The 20081-nt window shown below is 42.6% G+C and overlaps 1 protein-coding gene across 1 annotated transcript in view; it reads left to right on the plus strand.

Moving 5' to 3' along the window:
- Positions 1–306: 306 nt before the first annotated feature.
- slco3a1a (solute carrier organic anion transporter family member 3A1a) overlaps positions 307–20081 on the plus strand; it is a 53626-nt gene continuing 33851 nt past the window's right edge. Inside the window, exons 1-2 of the mRNA XM_033635415.2 lie at positions 307–918; positions 12001–12457. Of these exons, the coding sequence (XP_033491306.2) occupies positions 760–918; positions 12001–12457 (616 nt within the window). The 5' untranslated portion in view covers positions 307–759. The remainder of the gene's footprint in view (positions 919–12000; positions 12458–20081) is intronic.

Below are 20081 nucleotides of genomic sequence, written 5' to 3' on the forward strand. Positions count from 1 at the left end.
CTCAGCTGCAGTCCTGAGGCTCAACAAACATGCAAATCAGCACCACAGACATAATCCCTGCAGGTTTATTGTGAGGAAATTAAACATCAGAAAATGGAACTGAGTCAGTTTAAAAACCACACACACTCACACACGGGGCCCCATAGGACTACTGTAGTGATTTCTCAAGTCAGAGGCAAGTTAAGCAGACTTGTGATGCTGCTACACAGCGCCTCTAGGGCCGTGCATGTGCTGACAGAGGAGGAGAGTAGCAGAGAGGGAGGTGGGAGCGCAGAGACAGAGAGCAGTCATTGTGCGTGAAGGACCATGACAGTCCGGAGCGGCAGGAGTTAGAGGAGAAGAAGAAGAAGAAGCAGGAGCAGACTGTAAACAGGACTCTCACCTGCAGCTGAAACCTCGCGACGGAAACATGCTATGTGACAGAGATTTGCGCGCGCGTGGTTCACTTGTGCCTTTGCAAACACCTTCAGGGAGTTCACATGTTCCTGCGCGTCGACGACGAGGCAATGTTTAGGCGCAGACTACCGGCAGAGCCCCGCGGAGAGTTTGGACGTGTGTTTCGCAGCTTGTCACATGTATGAAGACACATTACTCAGCACAGACAAACAGCGACAAGGAGCACCGCGAATGTAGTCTTCAGAGAGGGGGGAAGCGAAACACTGTACCTGCCAGTGTCTCCCTGCGGTCATCCTCCTCTTGCGCGCGTGTGTGTGTGTGTTTCGGTTTCTCGCAGTGCTGTGTGGGTAAAGTAAGGAGAGGATGCAGGTGAAGAAGCACCGGGACTCGGACCGGAGCGGCGGGAACATGCTGGAAGGAGATGGCCTCCGCAAAAACTCCTCATGCTTCTCAAATATCAAGATATTCTTGATATCGGAATGCGCCCTCATGTTGGCTCAGGGCACCGTCGGAGCATACCTGGTGAGTGCAACACAAGCCGAGCTCACACAGTTATGAGAGCCTGCTACTGTGGGTCACACTCACACTGGTGTTGTCTTTGCATTTGGGGGTTTATATGCTGCTCTTCATGCTTATGGACTGAATAACATGTAACAGAGCAATGACAGGATGTGGAGACCTCTCTGTCCTGCACAGTAAAGTCCAGCCTGCAGGACAGATTTCATGCTGCTCAACTGTTTGTTATAGTTGATGGAAACATAAAGCTGCATGTGTTTAATTTATCTTTAATGTATCACAAATCAAACGGAGCCCCTTTTATTTATATCCAAACATGCATCAGTAACTACAGGGTGACCTGACAGCTCTGCTCAGCATCAACAATGTCGTCTTATCATATTTACGAAGTCTGTAATTGGCTAATTTTACCCAAAATGTCATTCAAGGTCAAGGATTCCCCCCTCCCATCCCTCTTCCTTCCTGTTCCTTTTTTTTTTTTAAAGTTTACTCACTCTTTCACTTTTACTATTAATCATAACAACAGTGGTATAACTAATACGGTTTTAAATACGTCGTCTCTTCTTATAAAACCTCCAAATGTGTATTCTTGTGATGCGGTTGCAAAGGAAACATCAAAACACAGGCAGATCTGAACTCGTGCAGGCACTCTAATATAGATTTTGTGGGACAAAAGCTCCCTGAAGTGCTCCAAAATATTCCTCAAAGCGTCCCAGAGGAGCTCGGCAGCCTCAGGCAACCACTGTGAACATTTAGTTTTGACATCAGCTATGTTTATTCTCCCAGAATCGCACTGTTTCCTCGGCTCGCCGGCAATTAATAGACTAAACCCCGAATGCCTTGGCCATATTTGGAGTGGAACATCTTATCTTCTCTGTTAGTGGACCTGCTGGGCATCAAGCATCCCGCAGCTCAGAGCAGCGACAGCAAGCGCGGTGGTGCAACTCAGAGTCAGTTAGGAGGATTTCCTAAAGAGGACTTCCTCTTTCGTTGTTCGTTTGTGATAAAAACGGGTATCACACGTGTTCTGCTTTCGGTGGCACACTGGTTTTAGACACCTGTCCAAACAGTTGGGACAATAAACCAGGTGAGGCTCGGAGTCATTAACTCACAAAAACACACAAGGCTCTCTGGCCTACTTTAGCCGATCAACACAATAGAGCTAATTTACATGGAGCTTTATTTACAAGCTGTAGGCAGGACATTAGGTAACTGGTTGGGTGACAATCTGGTGAATTGGTGTCGACCTGCATGAGCTCCTGTGGTATGTCTGATTGGATGATGGGACTTAAGAACACTCGCTGGCAGTGAAGGGACAAAACTCAACTATCATGGCCCCCTTTGCTTTCTGTGAGCTGCTTACTGTACAAGACACTTAGCAGCATGCTGGGTGTCCTGATTTAGCAGCACGACTGCAAGTGAGCGCAGTCGACGTGCACAGGCTAATACCACAGACCTACAGATCTGACTGTAGCTGTTTCTCAGTCGTCAGAAATTCACTTTTGTGTAAGTGACAGTCACTTAACAGCCTCTTGTGATTAAAAGTTTAGATCTGAGGTAAATTAATTAATGAGCAATTCCTTTCATTAGTGGGTGACTTGATCTGATGGACGTCAGAGCTGCTAATGGTAACTTTCATTCATGATTCATCTGGGGATTCTTTTGACTAATCGATTTGTCATTTTGTCTCTAAAAAAGGGCGTGAAATTCCAATCAGTACTTTCCAGAGCCAAGGTGATGTCTTCAAAAGGGCTGCAACTAACGAGTATTTCCATTATCGACTAAGGTGCCTATTTTCACGATTACGGATCACTGATTAATCTTTTAGTCTTTTTTTTTTTTTAAATTGCGATAAGTGTCCAAGTGACATCTTTAATTTAATTTTTCTGTCCAAACAACAGTCCAAAACCTAAAGACTCTTTTTTTACTATCATAAATGACAAAAAGCAGCAAATTCTCACATATAAGAAGCTTGCAACAGCATGTGTTTAACATTTTTGCTTGAATAATCACTTAAACTATCAATTGAACTTATAAGTGTAGTTGGTGATTAGTTTTTTTCCAATTATATAATCGATTAATTGAGCTGCAGCTATAGTCTTAAAATGTCTTTTTTTGTCTAACCAAAAGTCCATAACCCAAAGTTATTCACTTTATATATATGACAAAGAGAGGCAGAAACATTGAGACAGTTTAGCATTTTTTCTTTAGTTTTACTTGACGAATTACTAAAATTATTGATTGACTATCACTCAATCAAGTGGTTGTTTTAGCTCTAATGGACACAGATTCGTCATCGTATTCACGGCAGGTCTAACACGAGAGCTCAGTACTATGATTGATGGGAACTTATCATGTAGTTATAAAGTTTTATAATTAAATAGTTGTATTTAGAGCTTAAAAGATTAGTCGAAGGAAAACTAATCTGCAGCTATTTTGATAATTGATTATTTGTTTTAGTAATTTTTCAAGCCAAAAGAGCCAAACGTTCCCTGGTTGTACCATGGGCGTTTTTCACTAATTTCAGACATGTCAAATCATGCATCAGTAATAAAAATAGTCATTGGTCGGAGCTCTAGTTGTGCAGAGTTAGAGGTTTACTGATCCCAGAACCATCATTCAATTGATTCAATCAGGTTCTACACATTTACACAGTACCAAAGCTACAGTGACAGATGTATTGTTCCCACTTTTCCGCAGTAGTGTCATCAGGTTTTAATTGCAGTTGATACTATTAAGCTCTTGGAAACTCCCATTTCCCACTTCCCACTTCTGTGTATACAACACCTGAGGCTCTAAGCTCAGTTATAGTAACACCTCCCTGATAAGAAACAACTCTGACACTTCGGGGCTCGAGCTGCAAAGTGCAGCTAACACCTGAACCTGCACTGTGTTCATCTCAGCTGAGCAGACGTGTCAGACTGCGGTCGCACTGAATCAGCTGAGCGCTGGAAGGAGGTAGAAGCCCTCTGATTGTTTAACGAAACATTACTCTCATTTTAAAACCATATTACGTATCAGTGTTATAGCTGTGTTCCTATAAAGCACATTTATTTTAGTATATATATTACTTATTTAACCATTTTATTTATTCATTGATCAGATTTATGCAGAGATGTCAAAAAAATTCAAGTTAATGTACGGACATAAATCAAAACATTCATCACCCAGGTAATTTATTAGCGCGCGGTCAGCCTTGGGGCCTTTTTCATTAAAGAGCACACAGGTGTAGCCATTAACAGAGTACCTGACGTCAGGTGCCCTTTAGAAATAAGTTAAAGTTTAAAATGCAGACAGATTCTTGACTGTATGTGAGGCTTGTTTCCTGCACACACATGCATGAACTGAACAAAAGGTAAAAGTGTAAACTTTGCTCATTTGCTCAAAAAAAAAGGATGAAAGATAACTTAAAAAGTATAAAGTACACTCTATAGATTGGGGCTGCACAATATGAGGACAATATGTGATAATGGTAAATATCGCGATAATGATATTAGTGGCGATAAATTAAACAGATATTAAAGTGTACTCAGTTCTTTCATATATTCATATTTACTTGGTTCTTAAGGAGCTGCAATATTAATTCATGGACAAACTAAAACCTACACTGTACTTTTTCTACCACTTGAAAACTTTACTGTTGAGTTCTTTAATCGCTAACACCTATCTGCTCTAAGCATTCAGGAGCTACACTATTCTTACAACCCGAGGCGTCCTTCTCAAACCCGTCGGACATTTTTCTCTAAGAGGCAATTAATGTTCTTTTGCGTTTCAACTGGTATGTTGTTTACGGACTGACTGTCATGTCATCAGTGAAGTAAACAAACCTGCGCTCTACTCGTGCGAAGACAGACACAGGAAGCACAGAGCAAAGTCTTAGAAAATAGAGCACACATAGTGAAGCTGCACTTTTAGAACATGTAACTTTTTACTGGCCCTGGTCATTTGACAGTCCTCATCGTTGGACCCTGCTAATGGCGAGGGCTCTGACTGATAAGCCACAGAGTTGACAGCATGCCACTTACCAAACAAAAAGTAGGGTTGTAAACTTCAGGTTGGTTGGTCGATTAGTTGGTCGTTATGCTCTTAACCGACCAAATTCTCATTGGTCGGACAGTCGTTGATGTTACTTTGATAAGGCCATGTGTCCACCACAGCCTTTCTTTTCCCAGTTGACGTTGTTCAGCACCTCTGTGACGGTTGGTCTTCAAGGTATTTGTCCCGCTCCTTTTCCACTGTTACTGGACGGCTGGTGACCGCGACGAGCGCAGCGTTTTACCCAAAGTTAAACGTTTTCCAACTTTCATTTTTAATCAGGAAAACGTATAAATAATTACAGAAAACAGTCAGTGTCGTATTTTATCACTAAGGATTCATTTTACTAGGTCTCAAAAACAAAAATACCCACCACAGGATGGTAAACGTTAGCTTCTGGGCTAAAAATAGTACATCTCTCTTGTATGTAGCGTGCAATATCTAATGTTTGTAACCTTATGTTGTATATGACATCATTAACCCTAGAGTTACCTTCAACCGTGTCCAGTATGTTTAGTAGTGAGACAGACTCAGACACACAGATAAAATTACAATGGAGATCACATTTATATTTCACTCGAGGCATTCCACTTTCCCGAACACAAGAGTTTACTTGCACTGGAAATGTGCTAATGTTGAGCTCTGTGACAGGAAAAAGAAAAACGCTTGGTGGACACAGCGTTACCAGGTAGAGTGCACTGTGGCGATTTAGTTAATCTAAAGATACGTGCTGATCTTTTCCCCCATCGATCAATCGACTGGTTGAAGAGAAGGTCTAATATCGGTCGACCAAGATTTTCTTTGGTTCAACACAGCCTTACAAAATAGTGCCTACAGAGAGAATGTAGTTTAATATGTCACTGTCACTATATTGAAAGTGTGATATCAGTCCTTGGCAATGCAAGTTGCAGCAGTATAACATCAAACTGTATACTGACAGTTATCATACCATGTACATTTTCTTATCTACAGTATTGGAAAAAAAAAAAACATTCGGAGAGATGTTCTCATCTGTGCACACGCAACTCCTTTCCTCCTTCACTGCCTGTCAGACTCATACTGTTGCAACCTTAGTGATGTGTTCATTGCACAAGTTGACACTGCAATGATGATAAAAAAAAAGTTATGCAGCCCCGCCATAGATGTAGCTTATTTTAGACACCAATAAAAGCGACTCTTTAGAATAGCTCATTCAGAGCAGTTAAAGTACCTTTAGTTAACCTTCAGTCAACCTCAGTAGGTCACACCTCATAAAACCGAATGTAAATGATTCTAAATAGCTGAGGCTTCTCTTATAAACAGCTGCTGTGCCTTCACAAATAGCACCATTTCAGCACTTTCACGTCACTGCTAAACCTGAATGTGTTGAAGCGAATGTCAGCATTTAGCTGCTTTTTGCTGCTTGCTGATAATACAGACTCTGTCAGTGCATCCTGAAGGAAAAAAAGTCTGTGGAAGTCGGGATTCCTCGTGCTCAGTCAAGACTCGTTCTTCTGTGAGGTGATGGGCTGTCGCACAACGTGATGAGGTTTGTTTTGTTGCCATGCAACAGATTAAACATTTCCACAGTTTGAGTAATCTGGAGAAAATGTGGCTGTAACCACTGACCAGTACGCAATCCACTCAATTTTTCCTATATAATTTATTCCGGCGGTAATCCTCCTGGAAGGCTGCCTGTTTAACTCAGAGTGGAAGTGCATAAACATGTTGAACCTGGAGACTAGGGCTTAACTCATCCAGAGTGTTTGAGCTGAGAGCAGGAGCTTTCAGTAACTCCGCTCGCTCAGGCCTTCTGTAACAGGATGGGATGTGACTGGATGATGGCTTTACTCTTTCTGCTTAACTTTGTTGCAGCGTCACTGTCTGTGTAGAGTCAACACCACAGTGTCAACAGGTTGTTGGGGCCTGGCATCCTTTCTAAGAGCTGGATGAGACAATGTTGTGATCGCGTAACAGCCGGGCGGAGCCAGCCAGGCGTAAAGGCAGCCTGTCCGGTATGTTTGCGTTCTGTGAGAAAGAGTCACCCGAGGGCCAGAGATGTCATGACTCAGTCTGAAGTTTTCTATCCACTCAACGTCACCGAAAGGACTCCGGCACGAACCGCTCCCAACAATCATCCTCCCGGTGCTTTGATGTGTAGTGAAGGAGTCACTGCAGCTGTGTTCACAGCAGCTGCAAGAGCGACCTGCTGTCACTTCTGCTTCGTAAAAGTCACACGGGATGACTTTTTTCATCTCTAATGACGAAGCACACAGGCTGTACAGTGTGACATCTCCTCATCTACTGGCCTGTTAAATCAAGTCTCAAAGGGGACTGAGTGTAGAGGACGGTGATAAAAGCAAAGTGTGTGATCTGGGTGATAAATGTTTGGATAGCAAATGATCATATTTTAATAAAAGGTGTCAGTAGGTTTATTCAGCACAGATTTTAGTATCATAGGATAAAGTCAGAAACTGAAAACTCTACAGCATCTACTTCCTGTTCATTACTGATTCAGTGCCAGATTTGGTGCATAGATGGCAATGTGTCTGGTTGTTTAGGAGACGTATTGGAAACAAAAAGAAAACACAGAGTGTTTAAACTGTCTCTGACGTTAATCGTGAATGATACATGCTGAATGCATCAGAATGAAGGACCAAAAAAATTCCCACAAATACATTTTTGCTCTATATATTATATTTTACACTTTAAAGACAATCTATTACTGATTTTTGCCAATTTTCAACCAGCTTTGTATCATAACTGTGGGTAGTATGTGTAAATGAACTGTGGTAAACTTCCCTCCATCTAACCATTGACAAGATCTGCCACCAGATCCAAGAACTAAAGATTGGACTTCCGCATTTTCAAATACCCACCACCTAGATCACAAAGAGTAGAGAACAGATCAAGAGAGACCCGCCAATCTCTTTCTGTCTCAAACAGGCTCCCAGAAAGTGCACCGGGCTTTGAAGCCAATTTTCATAGTGGCCAAAAAGTGTAATTACATGTCACGTGATGTCCTGTGGCCAAAAAATACTTTCTCCCATGGACATACATGGCGAAAGAGGCATCTGTAAATCAGTTGATAAATTCCAGTGAGCATCACAACCCTGGTAAAATGACTCGTTTTACTATCGGGATTAGATCCTTTCGATCCGATAAGATTTGGAAAGTTTGGAAGAGTCGCACGATTAAAACATGTTATCCCCATTCAAGTTAGCATGCTTGGCTACTTCTGATAGAAATCTCTAGTGTGCCTGCTTTATGGGCCGGTGTCAGGAAGCGGTATTGGTCATCCGGGTAATTTTACACGTGGCGTCATGTGCCACTAAGCACTTTAGTACAAATGAACTGGGCCCTGTCTTCAAAGCTCTTTTTACATCGATGGTCTCAAACTCAGATCAAACTGTAAAACCAGGCAATGCTGATCCAATATAAACCAAAATTATGTCATTGCGTCGCCTTTTTCTCACCTAAAATGTCTTCGGAAACATCTTTTAGTGTACTGTGAGTGTATTACACGATTGTTTGTTACCAGCTGGCCACCATATTGTTTCTGAAGAAAACTGGCATTACGATACTACCAGTGGGAGCATTTATTGGTACGTTGCAGCGCAGTGTAATCTGGTAGTTGTAGGGTTTCCACCTCTTGAGCAATAGCAAATCTAACAGCCTTTTTTCTCTAGTCATGTACCACCAATTTTAAAAGCATTCGTGTCAGCATAGTTTTACGAAGTGACCATCTTTCCTGTAGTGAAATACTTATGCAATATGTAGCGTGATTCTCAATGTCTAAACTGTGTCTAAACGAAAGATAGAAGTCAAAAAGACAAAGAGAGTACTCACTGTTCACCTCCACATTCAGCCCTAAAGCACTAACCCTCCTGGAGCTTTAAAGGTCATTCCCTTGTTCCAACATATTTTGGTCCAATCCAAATCAACTCTGTACATTAAATTGGCATAATGGAGCATTTCATGGAAACATTTTCCGACAGCAAAACCACGAGTTGATTCAGCGTGCAGTGAAGTTTATTTCAGAAAGGGATGTTTGTGTTGGCAGGATCCTTTTTTCTTTTTTTCTTTTTTTTTTTTAGAGCTCAGTCAAAACTCTTTAACCAGAGCCCGTTGGGGAAATGGAAAATTGTGATGCCCTTTCAAGGACAGTTTGGGACAGATCTGAAAATAGCTTCATATCTGTTTAAATGTGAGGCTGTGGTTCACATGGCACAGAGAGGCTGTTCCCACATGAGCATACACAGCCATTCTCTGCTTTACAACACATTATCATGAAGTCTTTGACTTTGAAATACCATGAGAAACTTCACGTTCTCACTGACACAATGAAAATAAATATTGTCTTACAATACTGAAACTACGGTTAGCAAACAGAGCTGGGCTTTACAACTGTTTTGCTGCGCTTGCTTCAGCTGGAAGTTGCTGGTAGGCTCCAGCTCTTGTGTGGATGACAGCTGGTGAAAGAGAGAGGGAAGCTTGTGATGAGCTGCTCTCGGTGAAGCTAAATGTTGCTGTGCCCGGCTAATCAGAAACAGAGGCCTGTTTCCAGGGAGGAGCCACAGTGTGGAACATCTGAACAGCTTGTTATTCAGGATATTCCAGTGGAAGGGTGCAGTTTAAAAGTGATGATGAAAAAATTAATGATTTCTATCAGAATACAGGCCCCATTTACATATGATCTGTATCTGGATGATGACATCTGATCCACAGGCCTTTGCATTTACACCTGGCTGAGATCTGATCAAATGTGAACTGGCCAGTTTGATCACAATGTATTCTGTGTGCATTTAGACCATGAGTTTTATTTCGTGCAGATGGTACATCCAGATACAGATTGCATGTTAATGCCAGGCGCGAGTCATAGGCTACGTTCACATTACAAGCAACAGACCTGATTTTTTCAGAGTAGTGTGGATAAGACAAATCACATGGAATCTGATATTTTTGCTTCTGATGTGGGCCACTTTGATATGAGGTCCTAAATCAGATAAATTACTTTTTTCTAGCTTCTGTCTTGGCGATAGCTGTGATCATTACCTTTTAAGGTATGTGCTTCCATCAGTCCGTCCCATTCTTGTGAACATGATGAACTGATTAGATTTTGGTTGGCAAAGGTCAAGCTCGCTGTGATCTTGCATCTGTCTCATTCTCAGGAACATGATATCACAAGGAGGCCTTGAGGGAGTTTTCTCAAATTTGGTGCAAACCTCCACCTGGACTAAAGAATGAATTGATTTGGTGGAATTTGGTGGTCGAAGGTCAAGGTCACTGTGACCTCACAAAACATGTTTTTGGCCATAACTCAAAAATTCATCTGCTAATTGTGAAGAAATTTCACAAAAATGTCTAATAGGATAAAATGAAGATGTGACGACATTTTTATCCAAAGGGTCAAAGGTCAACTTCAGTGTGACATCATAATGTTCTGCAAAAACACTTGTCTGGCCACTACACAAGGCGTTTCTCAATACCAAGTACACCAGGTTCAGACTTGCGCACTTGGGAGTTCGGACTTGGCGAGTTTGAAGGACGGCTGCCATTGCCCGCTGACCTGTAAGAAATGCATTGTGCTATACCTGACTGTCAAAAGTCCACACAAGTCACCTCCCGATGCATCCCCGATGGAATGGGCATAGCAAGTTCACATCCTGGCATTTGGACTGTACTTGGCTGGATGCAGACTTTGAATTGGAACAGTACTTGGGCTGCGACTGATAACGTTTCACAAGTCCGCAAGAGCACAGTACAGGCAAGAACGCAGATTTAGAAACACCTTCAGTGTCAACACTCAGCAGCAGAAGGGGAAACATTGGGTCAGATGCTGAACTATTGACTCTAAACCTGGGTGCCTACTTTGAAACTGTGCTGATTGTACAGCTCTTCTGTGCTGCTAGGGGGAGGATGTGTGTGAAGCATCAATGTTTTCACAGACATGGATGTAAACTGTAACTGCATCTTGACTGGTGTGTGGAAGCATACAACCACGAGGGGTTAAATTTAGTTTTGCAGTGCGACCTCAATCTGAACAGTCATATCAGAAGTCATGCAGTCATGCAACTTTAACGTCCTGACAGATGGGTCAAGTAAGGCTAAGTGTCTTGTGGAGAAGCGCTGACCAATGTAGTTTAAAGTAGTGCTTGACATCCTGGAATTTTTGATGTGTCCGTTTCAGTGAATCCATTCATATCACATTCCCAACAGTCCTGTCTCTGACTCTGCATCCACAGACACCTCTTTGTAGAATTAGCAGCCATGGCTCCACAAAAAAAAAAACATAATTAAAAATGTAGCCAACCACAATATCTGCATTGACCGCTGCAAGGAAACTACTGCTGCGCTAGTGTGAGCTTTGCACTGGGGACAGCTGTTGGAGTCTGCATGGCCGCATACACACAGTGGCAGAGCTAGCTGTTTGCATCACATTGGTAACGTTACCTAAGAGAACCGATTTTACAACAGATTCGAGCTGTTGTAGTGTCGGTGTGACTTTGTTGGGATGGTTTAACAGCTCGGTGTCTGATGTTAACTGCAGCTGCTGTGTTAGCTTGAAAGAAGAGCAGCTCTGGAGTTGGTCCCTGCGTCGAACCTGTTTAACAGCAGCAACAGAGCTTGCTGATCCAGTGAGGAGGCAGGCAGTCCCGGTCAGCTACCACCACAAAAAGGATCTAATTCTGTGGGAAACACTGAACTGTAAACGCTGACATCAGTGGCTTCAATGTTTTCTTCCATACGACAGCGTGCTGTGTGTGATGTGTTTTTTTTTTGTTTGTTTGTTTGTTTTTTTGTGTGCATGCTGGTCAGATCAGGACCGTGACCAGTTGACACTGGAATCTGACATTGGCCACATGTTAAAAATAATGCAAACAGACAAATAAAAAAGAGTTACTTTTAGAGTTAAAATGCTTATAATACACTGATTAATCATACAATGAATTTTCTCTTTCACTTGCTGACATTAAACTCCCAAATCCTTGGTTTTGTATTTGTGCTACATTTTTGCTCCACTCAGCATCATTCCCATCACCCTGGTTTGATTTTGTGTCTTGCTGTTTTCAGGTGAGTGTGCTGACCACCCTGGAGCGGCGGTTCAACCTGCAAAGTGCTGACGTAGGAGTGATAGCCAGCAGCTTTGAGATAGGCAACCTGGCTCTGATCCTGTTTGTCAGCTACTTTGGGGCCAAAGCACATCGGCCTCGACTTATCGGCTGTGGGGGCATCGTCATGGCGCTCGGCGCCCTTCTCTCAGCTCTGCCTGAGTTTCTAACTAATCAGTATGAGATAGGGGAAATGTGGAGGACTGATGCGGGTCGGGATGTTTGCTCCAACACCAGCAGCAAGGAAGCTGAGCAGGCTGAAAACGCAGTGTGCAACAACAGGGCCAACACCAACATGATGTACCTGTTGCTGATCGGAGCCCAGGTCCTGCTGGGGATTGGAGCCACACCAGTGCAGCCCCTGGGGGTGTCCTACATCGATGATCACGTGAAGAAGAAAGACTCATCTCTCTATATAGGTGAGCCGCATCAGAAAACTGTGTTAAAAATGGAGATTGTATCTAATCTGCTGGGAAAAAAAGGGGTAAAAAATCTAAGCCAGATTGCCAGAGGTGCTGAAGGGAGAATTTTTGGCTGAATTAAATCGCTGTTCAAGATAAGCAGTGTTCAAGGAAACAGATGATTATCACACTGGAAATTAAAAATCTATTTGCTGCAGCACACTGATTTCCCAAGGCAACTAAAACCGGTACAGTGGAAAGACAGCCACGAACATGTTTGTTCATCAGGTGCAATGTTTGCACTCTTTGAGTCAACACAGTATACGAGTGCGCTTTTGCTACACAACATATCCCTTTGTTGGAAGCACAGGCCTGCTCACGTGAGTGCCAGGTGAGCAGATCTCGGAGCTTTTTAATCTCCATTACAGCCGTTTCAGTGGCAGAGGCCAGATGCGGGTTAAATGTCTTTACTTCGCTCAATCCTCTCTCAAAGGCGAGATGCTGCTGATGTGGCTTTTTTGAGGTTTAAAGGTGCATTCAAAGTGCTTTCTGTGCAAAGTTCTGAATACACAATGGCTGTTTAGGGATATGTATTTGCTGTGATGTGTATATTTTGCTATTTCAGTATGCAGAAGGTCGCTTTAATGCTTGGCTCATTAAGATATGGAGGATTTTCACTTCTGTAGCTTTTTTTCTGCGGAGCCATGTCAGAGATTTACAGGAAGAACCACCCAATGAAATATGTTAGAGTGCTTATAAATTCTGCATATTATTGGAAACGGACTTATACGCTTTCTTGCCAAGAGTTAGATGAGAGGATTGATACCACCCTCATGTCTGTTCAGTAAATAAATAGCTGAAGTCACTGTTGGGTCATTGTTACCAACTCTTTTCCAATGACAGACGCTAGCAGGAGCTCCAGGAGTCGCTAAAAGTTGCCAGATGAAGTCATACACTCATTTGCATATTGGTAACTCCATTGTCCATTAATAGAAGCATTCAAGTTTTGCTTAGACTCAATAGAAAAATCTTCAACAAAATATTAGAATAGCATAAGATCAGTGGTGCTTATACCATAGTTAGTCACTGCCTTGTACAGCTGAACTCCCAGCTTTTGAATTGAGCAAGAAATCTGGCAAGTTGGCAACACTCGGTTAGCTTAGCTTAGCTTAGCAAAGACTGAAACAAAGTGAACAGTTAGCCTGCTCTGTCCAAAGCTGCTAAAATCTGCTAACCAGCATCTCTACTGCTGGAAAAAAAACAAAGCATAATAATAACAAATAACAACTTTTACGAAGGTTATGTACTGGAATATTTCTTGGCTGGGAGCAGTCTTCATGCTAAGTTAAGCTAACTTGCTGCTGGCTCTACATATCTACCACACAGACACTTGAAGATATCAATCTTCTCATCAAGCATTTGGCAAGAAAGCAGATAAGTGTTTAAAATGTCAAAGTGTTCCTGTAAAGTTCAAGAGTAACGTTCACAGCCTAACAAGAGCAGAGGTCTTGTTTTAACACTGGGGAGGACACATGAAATGGAGGGTTTGTGAGTCCTCTGCAAGAAAATTTAAGCATCAAACCCTTAATTTTCATTGTGGTCAATTTTTTATGCTTTTCTGGCTTTCATCAATTTATAATAGGGCTGCACAATATGCAAAATGGTCACTTTGTGATTATTTGGACAGATATTGCAGTTGAGATGAAGCGTGATTTTAATGGGGATGGTCATTTTTGCATTTCATTTTCACTGAAATGAATATAAAAATGATGGATGATGTGATTTTTGATGGGCTCTATACCAAACAAGCATGTTTCCTTACATCTGGAATAGAATTTGTAGGCCGGGGCATCTCTGTAGCACCATCAAGCCTCATTTATAAGTATATGTTGTGACACATTTTACCTTTATAAAAAAATGCACCTCCTGGGATTTGGATATTGCACTTTGCCATACTGTCATTACAATAAATTTTGATTAATTATTCAGCCAAGTTCTCTGCTACTGCCATGCACATGTTCTAAATATTAAGGGGGGACATGTCCCCTGCTCCCCCCCCCCCCCCCCCAAATCTACACCTCTCCGTTCTTACACAGTAAACCTTTTTGCTTTAGTTTTGCTGGTCAGCAGAGAAGTTAGTTGCGACACCACAGCCACAAATCCATGTAATAATAGTATGTTTCTTTGTTTTGACGGGGACCTGCCTGTTTGTTGTCCAGACTGCCACATCAGCCTTTGATGGAGTAGATGAGATGTGTCTGCATAGTGTGTGCTGTTTGTTATCAGCGTGGAGCAGAGACAATGAGAGCCTGAATAGAGGATGAGTTCAGGCTGGCACTCGCCCCGTTTTCTGATACAGCTGTGTGGCTGCCTTTTGTCACTCAAATACAGATGTGACCTGCGAACAAAGGCAGCAGTGTGCTCCCTGTAATCTCGAGCCCAAAGCTGATTTTCTTAATTGCCGGTCATTGTGTTTATTTGTCCCTGAACATGAGCTGTTTTTACAAAAAGCACCTTTCAGCTTTGTTTCAAACAATAAAGAGCCTGAAAGAAGTGCCACAAACGGCTTTGACATTTTGGCACCACGGCGGCGGCTTGTTCGCAGTCTACGGTGGGAAGTGGACTGTGAGTGATTGAAGTTTGGCAGGCGCATGGGAGGCGAGATTTGGTTGTGTCCTCCTCTGATAAGCTGCAAGGAGAGTTGGAGGAAAAACAAGCGGTGAGCAGCGAGGAACAATGTGGTATTGAGTCGCGCTCAGCTGATCTTCCTAATCCTTCTGCTGCAGGCATGTCATGTGCCCCCAGCTGCATGAATGGAGTAGATTGTCTGAAATTCTGTGAGATTTCCTTTCACATACTCATAATGTATTTGGATTATTCATCAGTTTACGTCAACAAGTTCACATTGTTACAGCAGCGATAGAATGTTTTGTTACGAAACGCCAAATATTTGCTTATTTCCTGTAAGTTTGCTCAAGTTCTGCAGTCTTTGGTTTCAGTCTCACATTTCATTTTTACTTCACTATGAGCACAACTGCTGAGCCCCACAATATCACGCAATTATCTAACATAAGATACCTAAATGTAACTTAATGTGACACTTCTGAAACATGACAGTGACTATAACCATCGCTGGTGTTATTTTGTCTTTGCAGACAGATAGTGCAGAAGGTTTTGAAGGGGATTTTTTCATGTGGTTTAAGGAAACCACTGAAGAGAAATTAGAGAGAAAAACACCTTTTGAATCTGAGACCAGAACCCCTTACCTGACATGTGTTTCATGACAGCTGCAGACGGATGTACGAGCTGTACGAGCACATAAAGTAAAGATTCCTCTGGGCTCTCATTTCACACTACAAGTGTGTGTCTACGTGCTGTGTGGTGTGTAAAATCTTTCACAGCTTTAAGTGTTGAAACTTTTTCACACACTCACTGGGAGAGAGTTGAAAGCAAAGCATTCACTTCACTTAAATTCTTTAATTCACTAAAATTATCTCATGTCACATCATTTTAAATTCAGCAAAAGGCTTCTTGATTCATGATATGTGACACCAAGTGTAATTGAAACTGTTATTTTTCCCACCGCAACTGTCGTCTGCTGCTGTTATCAGTACACATTTTCGCCTGGTGATGTGTTATTGTTAAAATTAGAGCTTGAGCCAAATGGCCAGGTGGAAAGTGTGTGCCTTCGGCAGAGGCAAGACCCGCCCTTTAAGAGTATGGCGGTGCAGGGAGAGCAGAGCTGAGAGGCCTGGAGAAGAGCCATAATTACAGAGTGAGGCAGGAATGCCAACCAGCCAGCCATGAGGTGGGTCTGAGTGGGCCGGGACGCACATGCATACCACACAGGCCTGTGAAAAACAACTCCTCCAGAGGCTCCGGCTGCCTGCTTTTACTGTGTATACTGCAGCAGACACGGCTTACTCCTGTTTAAACAGCTGTAAAACACACTCAGGCAAAGTTGGCTGTGACTTCTTAGAGCTTTTTGTCTCTGTCTGCTTCAGATATGTTCACTGTCATTGTTAAGATTCTTTTAGAAGCTTGTACTGCTATGTGCTGTACGTGTTCTTCTTAAAAGGAAGTACTTGAGGGTTCTTAGGTAACCAGATTGAATGCCGTCGTCAAGCGGAGTCAAAGATAAACTCTCGTATTTTATGGCATGGTGTTGTTTTGGTTTGTTTCCTGAGTCGAGACGTGGGCACTCATCTCTGGCCAAAGGAAATAAATATGATTGGACAGATTGCGTCAACAGGATCTCTATTCCCACTGCTCTATGACCTTTCAAATCCACTGCTAATTCTGGCTCTTCCCACAGGACCCCTGACTGCATAAATATACAGAGAAGAGTTTAGAGCCGGCCTCGTCTATCCTACAGCACAAACTCCACCCAGAAGCTTTTAAACAGCCTCATGAAACTATAATGTACAGAGTGTGGTGCCTGTGGTGCAGAGCATATATGGGCAGACTGAAATTATTACATAATGAATTCATCAATGTCATGCGTTTTTATGCAAAATCCCACACATTTGGACACGTGGTATCACTTGTTGCATAATAAATATAAGAAATGTATGATCAGATTCAAAAGTGCTGATGGAGGACGGGCTGAAAGTGCAGTTTCTAATGCAGCTTCTTTTACTGATGTCTTGCTGAAGTTGTTAATGAAGAAGTTTGAAGTTGAAATTGCATGTTTTGCAGCTAAAACGTTTATTGTTACCATTATCATTTAGCGTTTCCAACGTCAACATGCTAATTTTTAGCAAGTCCCTTTTACCCTCTGAGTTTAGCATGCTAATATGCCAACATTTGGTAGTTATCACTCCACAATGCCCTTGGGTCTCCATGTCTCCAATAGGGCTGTCGCCATAACTGTAACAGTATTGCAATACTGCAACCACTACAACTACTATGTTCTTTTTTTTTTTTTTTTTTTTTTTTCCATGGCAGCGCACATAGGTTACGCTACACGATGCTATGCTATGCTACCACTTGTCACTGCCACTTTTTACCAAGCCATCCAAATACAGTCGAGGAAGGGCAGGACAAATACCATAAATAACAACCGTCACATTGTTGAACAACAACAATGGAAGAAAAATGGATAATGAACCAGCGGGTCCGTTCTCTCTTCCTTCGTGCATCAACCTTCCCTTCATCCCGAGCAGGTAGACCTTTTCAAAGCCAGACCCTGCTCACTCCCAATCTGTCTCTGAGTGTCACCCCATTTGTAGTTACCTTCACAGGTGACTACAGGGCCTACAAATTTCTGACTTAGTTTGAGCAGGTTACTTTTGTTAGGGTAGTCACAAAAGGAGGGAGTAGGGAGTGGTTTGGGAAAAGCTCATACTCAGCCTTGTGCTGACATTTTGCCCTCCGTGGATATTCTGTATCATAACAACCAGATCCAACCAAAGTGTCTTAGCTGAAGAAATGTTGCACTCGTCATTGCGCCTCATTGGTCCCCTGTTTTCTGGATTGACAAAGAACCAGTATTCTATGTTTTTAAACTTCATTTTCGTCATTTAAAAATCAACATTATCCCTAATAATAGCCAAACAATGAAGCTTGTTTATAAAGCACTAAACTCAGGATGAATGAGGCAATTTGCAAGACAAAGAAAAATGGCGGTAACACCCCTGTCGAGCTGTTGAGCCACCCTTAATAACTGCAGAGGAAAGTCATTCACTGCAACAGCCCTATTCTCCAATGTCTTTGCATAGGCTTTACCCAATCACATTAGCTCATTTTAAACTGTATCAGCATAAAGCAGCAACGTCACTGCTCTGCCATTGACTGCCATTCACAGTACACAAAAAGAACCACTGACTTTGAACAAACCACATCAGCTTTTTAATGAATGTCTCCACCTTGTCTACAAATAAAGACACATCTTGTGACGCACTTTGGCTTGCTGGACGAGTGATCAAACAAACATCCCTTGGGAAAAAGTGCAGAGCTAATGTGAGTTTAGCTGGCTAGTTAGCTGCTGTGGTTGTTGGTTAGCAGTTGTGGCACCAGGCTCCCAGGAACGGTGCTCAGCCTTGCATCCAATTTTTCCCAGTGGCCACTTGAGGTACTGCAGCAAAAAAATTCCCTGCAACCCCAAAAGCTTCTTCCCCACAGGCCACCTTTGTAAAATAGATGTCTGTAAAACTGTTGACAGGACACCTCAAGTGGCAAACAAGGTCAGTTATGACTCTTTTTATTATGAGTTTCAATCCATGGAGGTTTTATATTTGTAAAACTTTCCTCAAGCCAAGTAAAGCACTCTAAAAATCCATGACGTCATCACAATGTGTAGTCTTTTAACCAAGCAGGATGTCGCAGGCAGCAGGGGAGCAACTCCACTGGAATGATTGGCATCTGGTATCTAGGTATTATTATAAATCTATGTGTGGCACACTGAACAGCTCAGAAACGTAGCTGTCACTGTCAGTCAGCGTCAGTTTGTTTAGATGCTAAACATTGTGGCCTTTGTTCTTCAATAGCACCGCTAACGAAGCCTTTATGACTTTTAACTTTGACTTTGTGTGTTTACATTGTGTCTCAGTGTTTAGCTCTCAAGCTAATGTGTACACCAGCCCACCCAGTCAGAGGCTTGATGCTGAAGAGCATTTTGGATGTTTCCCCAAAGGACTTTTTTCTTCATTTCAATAATAGATACACATCAGCAGTAGAGTTTAAAACCACTTTCACATGGTTTTTGATTGCATAGAGCCAGGGGATGACTAATTGTGATTTCAGTTGACTTCATGCACCAATGTCAGATAGCAGTCACAGTTTGCAGCGGCACAACAGCCGAGAGTATCAAGTGCAAGCCTGTCAGAGCGACTGCAGCAGACATGCTCTCTCTTTCGCTCTCTCTCTCAGCCAAACTACCAAACTAGGACTGACAGACTGGCTGTGGGGAAACACATAGGTCCTTTTTTCCCCATTGTGGCCTGAGACAAGATAACCGCCTCTACCTGGAGAGCGACAGCATAAAATAATTTGCCTTTTAAATCTCTGTATTTCTCTGCCAACCACTGGTTTGTATTTCATTTTCAGGCCTTTGCTCTTCCTCTCACCACAGCTGTAGTTTATTCCTTTTCACGTATTCCAGCAATTTTCTAATGGCGTATTTCAGCATTTTGTGTTCACTTCAGCTCTGCAGTGATAAATTTAGCTCCAGGTTTGTTAGGAAAAACCGATTGCAGTCGTCGCAGTGACAAAGGTCTCGCATGGATCCTCGAGAGACTTGTCAACATTCCTGCTAAAATGCTCTGACTCCAAACAGTTGCTGCAGTAGGGTGTTTATATAAGCTACTTAAACTCGGCGCATGTTAATGTCATCTTGAAGGATTAGATTCTAAATGGGTTTTTCCGACCCTGCCATAAGCTGCGTGCTGAGTTTGCCTAGCAACACCAGTGTGTGTTTTATCTCAAGATGATAAACGGCGTCGCAGGAAACGTTCATCAGGCAGCCGCTGCTCCTCTGCATCACTGTAATGAACTGTGTGGGCCATGTGTGACAGGGCAGGCTGCTGTGCTATGAGCTAAACGACCCACAGACGTTAAGTCTGTGTTCTGCTGCAGGCCCGGGCGCAGCAGCCGCCCCCCATTTGGTTATCTTGGGCTGGTCCTAGAGGGTAGAGAGGGCTCT

Source organism: Epinephelus lanceolatus, chromosome 5, assembly GCF_041903045.1.
Source record: "Epinephelus lanceolatus isolate andai-2023 chromosome 5, ASM4190304v1, whole genome shotgun sequence".
NCBI classification, from domain to species: Eukaryota; Metazoa; Chordata; class Actinopteri; order Perciformes; family Serranidae; genus Epinephelus; species Epinephelus lanceolatus.